Raw genomic sequence first — 11,655 nt, 5'->3', positions numbered from 1 at the left:
CTGCTATGAAAGTAGAGGGTGGAATTTTATATTCTTGCTCCAACCGCAAAATTGAACACATGAACACATGAAGCTGCCTTATACTGAATCAGACCCTTGGTCCATCAAAGTCAGTATTGTCTACTCAGACCGGCAGCGGCTCTCCAGGGTCTCAGGCAGAGGTATTTCCCATCACCTACTTGCCTAGTCTCTTTAACTAGAGATGCCAGAAATTGAACCTGGGACCTTCTGCATGCCAAGCAGATGCTCTACCACTGAGCCATAGCCCCTCATTTAGCTAGTTATGGCTCTGCTCCAACATAAAGGGCTAGCAACTCTTAAAAAACAAAATCTGGGGATTCAGAGGATCTAGTAGATTGTGATGACAGACTGATATTGTGATACAATTACCAGTTGTGTTAAAAGCTCTCAAAAAGAACCCCAATGGGACGGCAGAGGGGATGGGGCAGCTGATGGAGGACAGTGCGCACAAAACTCCCATTTTCTGGACGTCTTTTCTTTACTTGCATGCCCATACTGTGTTGGTGTTTTTTTCCCCTTGTCCACACGTGTTTTGCTTCTTCTAGTGGTCGCTTCGATATTTCATTGCCGTATCAGTGACTTATTACAAGCACTTTTAAACTGCATTCACAGTAGGGCTGACAGGGAATCCTTGTCCTGTGGATTCAGTCTCACCATTACATTCTAATGGGACCTTTAACACATCATATTTTGTTTCTTGTCTGTGAACCAAGATTCCAAACTGTGGATGTATCCTGGTTGGTAAACAGGAAACAGATGGAAGGTTGTTAAAGCCTCCCCTTAGGACAGTGATGGCGAACCTTTTAGAGACCGAGTGCCCAAACTGCAACCCAAAACCCACTTATTTATCGCAAAGTGCCAACACGGCAATTTAACCTGAATACTGAGGTTTTAGTTTAGAAAAAACAACTCATACATTAACATCTTTTGCCTTAAAAGAAAAACACAATAACAGAGCTTTCAATGATACAAACAACTTTTTATTGAAAGGTAAAACTTTGCATTTGGCATGCTTTTGAACAATTAATGTTTGTTCAAAACCCCTAAGCTGGGCGGCAGGCAGTCCAGGAAGGGGGGGGCTTTGCAGGCAGTGCGGAGCAGTTCAAAGCCCCCGCTGCCCAGCTGGGCAGCGGGGAGTACAGGGAAGGCAGACGCGACGGCTGCTCAACTTATCCGCAGAGAGGGCTCGGCGTGCCAAGTCCGGCACACGTGCCATAGGTTCACCAACACGACCTTAGGATGTCCTGAGAAGAGGGAGGGGGAGTTGGTTTTTATATGCCAACTTTCTCTACCACCTAAGGAAGAATCAAACTAGCTTACAATCACCTTCCCTTCCTCTTCCCCCAACAGACACCCTGTGAGGTAGGTGGAGCTGAGAGAGCTCTAAGAGAGCTGTGACTAGCCCAAGGTCACCCAGCAGACTTCATGTGTTGGAGTGAGGAAACCAACCTGATTCACCAGATTAGCATCCACCGCTCCAAACCACCGCTATTAACCACTACACCACGCTGGCTCTCAAATTGCACTTAGTTCTGTAACAGCAAAGCCTTTAAACTCAGCCTAGCCAGGAAGAGGTGAGAGGAAGCAGCGTGTGAGTCCCAGAACTACCAAGGTTCATTCTTCTCATGAATCAACTATGCTTTCTTCGTTTTGTTTATGACATCTGAATCCAGCTGTTGAGTCAAACAAGTGATCCAGTCTGCCTGATGTCACTGGCAGTGGCTCTCCAAGGCCTTTTCTTCACATGAGCTGTTTTAATTAGAGACAACAGAGATGGAAATGAAGCCCTTTAGAGATGCAAAGCAAATGCTCTGCCACTGAAATAAGCACCTTTTGCAATTCATTGATGGGAGGTTATGTAGGGATAGCACTGTGATCAGTATGGCAGTTTTTGCTGTGGGCAACTCTGAGACTGTTAGTGGGGCCTTGCCCTGAGAGCTATGAAGAGCCTTAGTCAAACTAGACCTCAGGCCTACCAATGCTCCATTTTCAGACTACCGGAACATCCTCTTTTCTTCGTCTGCTAGTTTCTGTTGAAATCTTTTTGGATTTTCCCTTGACATCCATAGAGAAGACCAAGCTCTGCCTATGCTACAAACATTACATTGATTTTGTATCACTTTACCTGTCAGTGTTTGCTCCAGAGAATCCTGGAAACTGTATTTATTGAGTGTGTTTTTATCTCTCTCTTTCCCCAAGGAGCTCAGAGTGGTATATGTGGTTCTCCCTTCCTCCATTTTATATTCACAACAACCCTATGGGGTTGGTGAGGATGAGAGAGAGTGGCTGGCCCAAGGTTACTCAGTAAGCATAATGGCAACGGAGAACTGAACCCAATCCTAGTCCAAGACTGCAATCACTACACCATATTTTGTAGGGTTGCCAAATCCAGGTTGGGAAATTCCTAGAGATTTGAGGGTGGAGCCTGGGGAGGATGGACTTCATAGTCATGGGATAAGAGGACAAGTCCTCTTATGGATTGAGAGCTGGCTGAAAAATAGGAAGCAGAGAATAGGAATCAATGGTCAGTTCTCACAATGGTGGGATGTGAGCAGTGGGATGCCTCAGGGATCTGTGTTGGGACAGGTGCTTTTCAACCTGTTCATCAATGACCTGGAGTTGGGGTTAAACACTGAAGTAGCCAAGTTTGCAGATGACACCAAATTATTTAGGGTGGTTAAAACAAAATCGGACTGTGAAGAGGTCCAGAAGGATCTCTGCATACTGGAAGAATGGGCATTAAAATGGCAAATGAGATTCAGTGTGAGCAAGTGAAAAATGATGCATATTGGGGCAAAAAATCCCAACTTCACATATACACTGATGGGATCTGTGCTGGCAGCGACAGATCAAGAAAGGGATCTTGGGGTGGTAGTAGATAGCTCAATGAAGTCAACCCAGTGTGCGGCTGCTATAAAAGAGGCAAATTCCATGCTGGCCATAATTAGACGAGGAATAGAGAATAAAACTGCTGATATCATACTGCCCTTGTACAAATCTATGGTGAGACCACACTTGGAATACTGTGTACAGTTCTGTTCATCGCACCTAAAAAAGGATATTACAGAGCTTGAGAAGGTGCAGAAAAGAGCAACCGAAATGATTAGGGGACCAGAACAACTGTCCTATGGGGAGCAGTTAAGAAGCTTAGGGCTGTTTAGCTTGGAGAGAAGGTGGCTGAGGGCAGACATGCTAGAGGTTTATAAAATTATGCATCGTTTGGAGAGAGTGGACAGGGAGAAGTTTTTCTCCCTCTCCCATAATACTAGAACGCGAGATCATCTGTTGAAGCTGGAGGGTGAGAGATTCAAAACAGATAAAAGGAAGTATTTTTTCACACAACACATAGTTAAATTGTGGAACTCCCTGCCCCAGGATGTGGTGATGGCTGCCAACTTGGAAGGCTTTAAGAGGGGAGTGGACATATTCATGGAGGAAAGGGGTATTCATGGCTATTAGTTAGAATGGATACTAGTCATGCTGCATACCTATTCTCTCTAGTATCAGAGGAGCATGCCTATTATATTGGGTGCTGTGGAACCCAGGCAGGATGATGCTGCTGCAGTCGTCTTGTTTGTGGGCTTCCTAGAGGTACCTAGTTGCCCACTGTGTGAACAGACTGCTGGACTTGATGGGCCTTGGTCTGATCCAGTAGGGCCTTTCTTATGTTCTTATGCCCCAAATCCCTAGTTTCTCCTAGAGGTTTCATGTAGATGTTAAGCAGCGCATGGGCCAGAGAAGAACCCTGTGGGATTTTGTAGGGTGAATGATGCTGGACCAAGCCATGTTCCTTAGCACTGCCTTTTGGAAAAGACTGGTCACCCAGGAATGGAACCACCAGAGCACAGTGCCCCCAACCCAGCCTGTCCATCAAGTAGGAAGCCATGATCATTGGTACCAAAAGCTGCTGAGAGGTTCAAAAAAATTAACAGGGATGCACTCCTCTCTTCTAGTGTCTTGACGAAGATCATCAGTTAGGGCAGGGGTGTCCAAACTTTTTTCAAAGAGAGCCAGATTTGATGAAGTGAACATGCGCGAGGGCCGACCATTTTGCCTGACATTCTTAATTAAATTAATTAAATGCAAATTAACTATTTTGTGCAAAGTTTATTGCAAATGGCATACTTATTATGCCCATAACCACAGACTGCACCACAAAAACCATGGCTACATTCCTTCCTTTCCCCAAAGCCCCTTTCAGCTCACCGGACGCCCCCCAGCTTCTAAATCTCCAACCTTCCTTCTGTAGGGAGGGAGCAGGAACACTTCCTCCCCCCTCCCCCCCACTCATGTGCCTCTCTGGGACTGTTGACTCTCTCCCTTCAACCATGCCGGGGGTATTCTGTCCTCCCCTCATCTGAGCCAGGAAATAAACTGGTTTTCATTCTCATGGAGTCCAAGATTCAAACACTCTGACATCTCCCGTGCAGGGAGGAACGTGGAGTTTTTCTCCCCATGAGAGCCAGCATGGTGTAATGGTTAAGAGCGGTGGTTTGGAGCGGTGGAGTCTGGGTAAGAAGGAAGTGGCCTCTCTAGGGTTTCAGACTCGCTGGCCTTCATTCCGGGGGGTGGGGCTGAGACAGCCAATTGAGGCGACCCTCCACCCAAGCATTGCCCCCTCGTTCGGGGATGCAAAGCACAGGCGCAGCCCCCACACACACCCTTTTCTCTCTCTGCAAAACAGGCTGGGGGCCGTATTAAACTGGCCCAGGGGCCGCAATTGGCCCCCAGGCCGGACTTTGGACATGACTGAGTTAGGGCAACTGTTGCAATGTATACAAGCAGCCTCTAGGGGCGAGTTTCTGCTTTGCATGTCCTTTAGTTTTAGCCCTGCAGGGAGGGGGAACTCTATGGCATTGTACCCCACTGAGTTCCCTGTCCTCCCCAGGCTCCATCCCCAAATCTCCAGGAGTTTCCCAACCTGGATCTGGCAATCCTACCCCCCATCCCCCGTTAGTGGCCAAGGGGGACCTGGCAACCCTAATTGGACATGAGTCTGGATTGAAATGGGTCTACTCTAGCTTCTACTCATGCAAGACAGTTTCAAGTTGCATCTCCACTACACACTCAGGCACCTTGTCCAGAAATTGAATGTTAGCTACTGGTTGATGATAGTTTATGAGTGCTGAGAATTTAGCATCTCAAACCCACAGCTCTCACAAAACTACAGTCCTCAGGGTTCCTAAGGAAGAAGAGGCAAAGTAGTTTACACCTGTTCAGAAACCTTTCTCTCCTCTTGGTTGAAAACCTTCCAGCAGAGCCTGGAAATCTCCTGGAATGACAACTGGTCTCTAGATGACAGAGATCAGTTTCCCCGGAGAAAATGGCTGTTAGGGAGAATGGACTGTATCCCATTATACCCACTGAGGTTCCTCCCCTCCCCAAACCCTCCCCTCCCAAGGCTCCCTCTCCAAGTCTCCAGGAATTGCACAACCAAGAGTTGGCAACTCTATCTACCATTGATATGCAATAAATGAAAATAATTAGGTATTTGTAAACATTGACTTTGGTTCTTGCACAGAGGTGATCTGGAGTATTTGAAATGCAGACTATTTCAACCAGACCCTTTTCATTCTAAAAATGCCTTACTTTGGTTGCTGGGTCCAATCAGCTACATGTAACAAAGGGGAAATGCTCAATCAGACACCGCTTAAAATGGAGAAGGAGCAGCAGGTAGGCCTGTCCAACAAACTTTGTTTGAAATGGCATGCACATTTCTTTGATGTTCTCAGGCGTGTCTCTTGGGGAAACTAGAAGGGAGGCTTGGACCTGAGACCTGGAAAAGGGTTTGGAGAGTGCTTAGCACAGCAGGGGTAAGCAGTTCAGTATTCCAGTGGGTCCCTCCCTTCTGTTAGCTTTGGATTTCAGGTGGTGGATGGGTCCAAGAACAACCAGCCAAACCCTCTGGCTTGAAAAACAGCCTCAGTGCCTAGCCTAGGATTTCAAGGGTCTTCCTTTGTAATGATTGCAAAAGGTCTGAATTTCTACAAGCAAGCAAGATTTCAGGACTGCAAAGATAACAGTCACACCATGTTTCTAGGGTGTGTCTTCATGCATCTGACAAAATGGGTCAAAAAGCTTCTGCAGCAAAATGTGGTAGTCTGTAAGGTGCAATGAGCCTCTTCCTTGTTTTGGCCGCAGCATAAAGCTGCCTTATACTGAATCAGACCATCGGTCCATCAAAGTCAGTATTGTCTACTCAGACCAGCAGGGGCTCTCCAGGGTCTCAGGCAGAGGTCTTTCACATCACCTACTTGCCTAGTCCTTTTAACTGGAGATGCCGGGGATTAAACCTGGGACCTTCTGCATGCCAAGCAGATGCTCTACCACTGAGCCACAGCCCCTCTCACAGCCTTTCCCAGAGTGGTCATGCTGGCAAGTGCCATCAAGTTGCAGCTAACTTATGGCGACCCCGTAGGTTTTCAAGGCAAGAGACATTCAGAGGTGGTTTGCCATTGCCTGCCTCTGCATAGCGACCCTAGACTTCCTTGGTTCATCTTCCCAGTCCTCCACTGGCTGCAGCTACCATTGCAATAATGGAAATCCCTTTCATTTGAATGAGGGCAGCCAATAACAGGTCCTGGGGAACATAAGGGATGAAGGTATTCTCTGCTTTTGAAGCTTTCTTCCTGCCTCAACCACTATACACCAAACTAGAAGTACGTGAACAAAACCAAACTGAATCACTTTGGAAAAGCCCCTTGGCAATCTCAAACTAATCTGGAAACAGATGTCCTTTGGCAACAAAAGCAGGCCTGCAATAATTAACATTCTTGATCTGAGGATGAGGGCATCTTGTAACACTGGGTGATTCCCACTGGTCGGTCAGGGAGGCAGGATCAAATTTCCACTTCCTGTCCCTTGGGGTGGAATCGCCCACTCCCTAGTTCGTTTTTTGCCTAGCGTAGGGGCTGCCATTCCAGTCCCAGAACACTTCTGCTAGTTCCTGGGGCTGTCATTCCAGTGCCAGAATAGTCTATCTGGGCCAAGAGACCTTAATGGAAAAACCATTCCGCATTTTCTTTTTAACTGTTTTTTGGGTGTAACGTATTTCAATGGAGCCCATGCAAGTCAATTCGGCATCCCTGGCTCCCATGATCTTTTTTTTTTATATATATATTTTTATTAATTTCTAGTATTGAATGGGAATACAGGAAAGGAAAAAGGGTAAGGAAAAACATAAACAAAAGAAACAGTCATATTTTTACCCCCTTAACAAGGTTACAATTGTCATCAGTTTTTAACGTTATGTTGAATCATCAACTTTATTTTCATAACGGTTATCAAATTTATTGTTGCTTTTTGGTTTTAATAAATTCATAGGTGTGCCATTTGTCTTTTTTTGAATTTTGAGTGTCTGTTTGTAATAATTCTGTTAGGTGTGCCATTGATATGAATTCATATGCTTTATCAATCCAGAGTTCAATTTTAGGTATTTTTTCTGTTTTCCACAGTGAAGCTAGGACTATTCTTGCCGCTGTTATTAGGTATTTTAGTATGATCTGTTGGTCTTTAGTACATGCGTCTGGTGTTTTACTCAGGAGAAAAAGTTTGGGGTCGTATGTAATAGGTTGACCGACTATAGTTTCTATGTTCCTATGAATTTTCTTCCAGAATTTTTGGACTAGTGTACACGTCCACCAACAGTGATAGAAAGTGCCTCTAGCTTTACCACACTTCCAACTCAAGCCAGATGTCGAGCTGTTCATGTTCTGGATATCGCTTGGCGTAATGTACCACCTGTGCAACATTTTCAGCCAATTTTCTTGAATTCCTTGACATAGAGTAAATTTGAGATTAGCTCCCATGATCTTTAATGGACTTTCCAGACTCTCCCATTGTTTCCAGCGGGCAATCCTGTCATTCCTTTTAGTACCTGCCGCTTCTAATGGGCAATCCTGTCATTCCTTTTAATACATCCCTGTGTGAACCAGAAGACTGTAACACTTGGGGTTTCCTTTGGGAGCAGGCCGTCCTTACCAACTAGTCGCAAAAAAGTCCCCGCACACTGGGGATTGGAAAGCAGAGTCTTGTATTAGCGTGAGCTACAGGAGCCCCACAATTTATCTTTCTTCTTGCTTTTTAAGTAGTTTAAACAGGAGGCAGAAGCATTTTCCTGAGCAGCACCTGAACAAAAGCTAACGAAAACATCTCCTTGCGCGTAAAAAGGTAGCACATCGGGGAGAACGATCCCGGTTGGGCTTTCTCCGTGAAGAAACGCGCGCGCGCGTGTGTGTGTGATATGCGCGTGGGATCTTTTCCTGGCGCAAACCGTGCAACGCACGCAACCCTCTCTCCCCTCGGACCGGCATCGCTTTCCAGGGAAAGCACGACTAGAGTTTCCGGCATGTTGCGTCCATGCTGTAGCGTGCCAGGGCGTCAACAGGGCTGGCTTCTTGCACAACGCCGAAGCCTCTTGCCAACCGGAAAGAGGGCAGCAGAGGAGCGCTTGCCGCTCCGGCTGCAGCCTCTCCCAGGATCGCGCCAGGCCGTGGGCGTTGCTGCTGCGCCTTCGCCGGGGTTGGGCGTGCGTTTGTTAGCTTTTTTGCAGAAAAAGGCCCCGGAAGAGAGCTGCGCGACCTCAGCCACCCTCCTCTTGGGACTCGCCCGGGAACGCGGGGCGGGGTTTGGGCAGTCCCACGTGGGACTGGAAACGGACCAAATTTAGGAGTTGCAAAAAATCATCCTGGTTTTGAAAAGGGAAGAAAGCCTCTGATGCAGGGGGCGGCAGCAAAAAGTCACCCCGCTTCTCTTTTTGCTTTTGCAATGGAGCGCTTTCCAAAAGGCGCCTTGTGAATCGGGGTGGGGGGGAGCATGGAGAGCGACGGCTGCAAGCTGGGCAGCGCCGGGAGCCTCTGGCAGGACACTCTGGCCATCGCCCTGACCCCCAGCAGGCCCGTCTCGGCGGGGGGCCAAGGCAGCCGCGGGGGCAGCGGCCGGAGCCGGGCTCTGAGCGTCGTCCTCGTGTTCACCGAGGACCTCACCGAGCCCCTGCCGCTCCGGTGCTTGGAGGACGCCTGCCGGGAGATCCCGGCCGCCCAGCTGACGGTGCTGCCCTTCGGCACCGTGGCCCTGGGCGACATGGGCGCCTTGGACAGTTTTTATAACGCAGGTGAGTCCTCCCCACCCTCCCGCCGCGACAGGATGGGTGCGAAGCTGCCGGGTCAGCAGAGGAGCCCGGTGGCGCCTTGAAGACGGACGGCTTTGGGGGATCGGAGCTCACTTCATCAAATGCATGGGAGTGTGCATCCGTTGGAGATCTGTTTACGCTAAAAAGTTACTAGCAGTGGAAAGGCGGGAGTGGCCAGGAGATGTAAAAACTTCCCACTCCACTCCCACCTTTCTAAGGCTTTTTTATGTATAAATAGATCTCCTGTGGAATCCCATGCAGCTGATGAAGTGAGCTCTCATTGCCAAAAACTAATGGTGGAATTAAAAATTGCTTCTTTTTTAGGGGCCGCTGGGCTCCTGTCCTGATTTTTCTCTGAAGCTGTAATTTTCACCCATGTTGTAGGTAAGAACACCTCAGTGTGTTCAATTCCGCTTAGGGCTGCCAGTTTTTTGGGGTTTAACTGGACTTCTGCACCAAATATGACAGGCAATACCCTACGCTGCATCTCTCCATCAAGTGAAAAGCGGGGAATTTAAAATGACCCAGGGGCAAGCCCCTGTGGCAACACAGGCCACGCTGCAGGGGCCACTCAGTTCAGACCCTGCCAGATGTACTGATGGCAAGGCCTTGCTTCCTCCTGCTGTGCCAATGACTGGTGGCGACCCAGGAGGGTGCAGCTGGTGAGCTGACACTGGTAACTATTGGTGAAGAGTCCCAGTTGGCTGCTCCAGGGCTGGCAAGGCTACTGGGGCTAGGCTTTGCTTGGTCCTTTTTGCCAAGTGGCCTTCCAGAGTTGCAGCTTGTTGGGAGCTTTCCCTGTAAGTTAAATGGCCAGCCTGCCCCTGATGGAAAGTGTGGAAGTGCAGCAGCCCCCCCCCCCCTCAGAGTTTTGCCTTAATGTTCTTGTTGTTATGGCCCGGTATTTCCTGGCAAGTTCCAACAACATTGTTTTTTCTAGCTACAAACAGCACTTGGGCTGTGGTGATTCAGTGGTTACGAAATGTATAATCTTGTTATTGATGCAACGGTGTGCACACTTTTGAGATACACAGAGCTCTTTGTCTAGCAATGTGTATTTGCTTTAGGATGATGTTACAAAGTGCCAGACTTCGTTGGGAAATCCATCTGTGTCATGCAGACAGTGATATGAATATGTTTTTATTGCCCCAGCACTGAGAAGGTTCCTGATGGTAAAACTCATTTGTGCTCTCTTTCTCAGTGTTGAGAAATGTAATGTGTACAGACCACAAGAGCCAGTGTGGCATAATGGTTTGAGAGTCAGACTAGGATCTGGGAGTCCAGGGTTCAGATCCCCACTCTGCGGTAAAGCTAACTGCTCTCGGCCTAACCTACCTCACAGGGTTGTTGTGAGGATAAGATGAGGAAAGCTACCTGTTTCAGTAGTTTCCAGATTGTGTTTTGGGGATCACTGGGGTTGAACACATGAAGCTGCCTTATACTGAATCAGACCCTTGGTCCATCAAAGTCAGTATTGTCTACTCAGACTGGCAGCGGCTCTCTAGGGTCTTGCCTGGTCCCTTTAACAAGATGCCGGGGGTTGAACCTGGGACCTTCTGCATGCCAAGCAGAGGCTCTACCACTGAGCCACAGTCCCTCCCCAGAAGCTTACCAGAGTACCTCTATGAGAAGACAAATTCCAGCCAAAATAACAGGATCTTGTGACATATAACCAATTTTATTGTGGCATGAGTGTTGCCAAGTGTTACAGTAATTTGTCAGAAATGCTTATACCCCAAAGAAATGTTTATACCCCAAAACAGCAGAAGGGGTGGGAGTGGAAAATTATTACAAAGAGAGGCCAGAAAGCCCAGTTTCCCATGACGCGGTGTGTTGTGTCACATTACGTTGCAGAGCCCAGATGCAAACAAAACCCAGTCACAACCATCCATTCAGAGTGGGTGTGGGACACTCCCAACTGCTGATGAATTAACAGAGGAAGCTGAATCTGAACTGTGTATGTAAACCTGTCAGGAGGGACAATTTCCTTTTGTGGCGAGCTAACCACCCCAAATCCCTGTTGAGGCCAAGCCTGATAGTAGCAAGCCTGTCTATGAAATCCGACCAGCAGCTTCTCTCTGGCGTCTGCCTTTAGAAATGTTTCTGCAGCAACCTTTTGAATGTCCTGGGAAGTTAAATCCCCCCCCCACTTGTTTCTGAATGTTTCCATTTTGAATATGTGGTTTGTGTTCATTTATCCCCTGAGCAGAGTTGGGTTAGTTTTACCCCACAATCCTTTGTGGTAGGCAGCCACTGAAGAGCATTCAATAATACATTCTGCGTTCACACGGGTGGGGCTAGCCAGGTCCCTCTTTGCCACCGGCAGGAGATTTTTGGGGCAGAGCCTGATGAGGGCGTGGTTTGGGGAGGGGAGGGACTTCAATGCCATAGAGTCCAATTGCCAAAGCGGCCATTTTTCTCCAGGTGAACTGATTGCTACCGGCTGGAGATCAGTTGTAATAGCAGGGAATCCCCTGATACTACCTGGCAGTTGGCAACCCTAA

General features: G+C 47.9%; 1 protein-coding gene across 1 annotated transcript in view; it reads left to right on the top strand.

The window, feature by feature from the left end:
* The first annotated feature begins 8,835 nt into the window (after positions 1-8,835).
* Positions 8,836-11,655, top strand: part of MAP3K6 (mitogen-activated protein kinase kinase kinase 6) — a 67,757-nt gene continuing 64,937 nt past the window's right edge. The window contains exon 1 of the mRNA XM_056846133.1: positions 8,836-9,133. Coding sequence (XP_056702111.1) covers positions 8,836-9,133 — 298 coding nt within the window. The remainder of the gene's footprint in view (positions 9,134-11,655) is intronic.

Source organism: Euleptes europaea, chromosome 3 (genome assembly GCF_029931775.1).
Source record: "Euleptes europaea isolate rEulEur1 chromosome 3, rEulEur1.hap1, whole genome shotgun sequence".
NCBI classification, from domain to species: domain Eukaryota; kingdom Metazoa; phylum Chordata; class Lepidosauria; order Squamata; family Sphaerodactylidae; genus Euleptes; species Euleptes europaea.
Note: the sequence above shows the minus strand (reverse complement) of the source record. Positions and strands in the feature narration are given on the sequence as shown.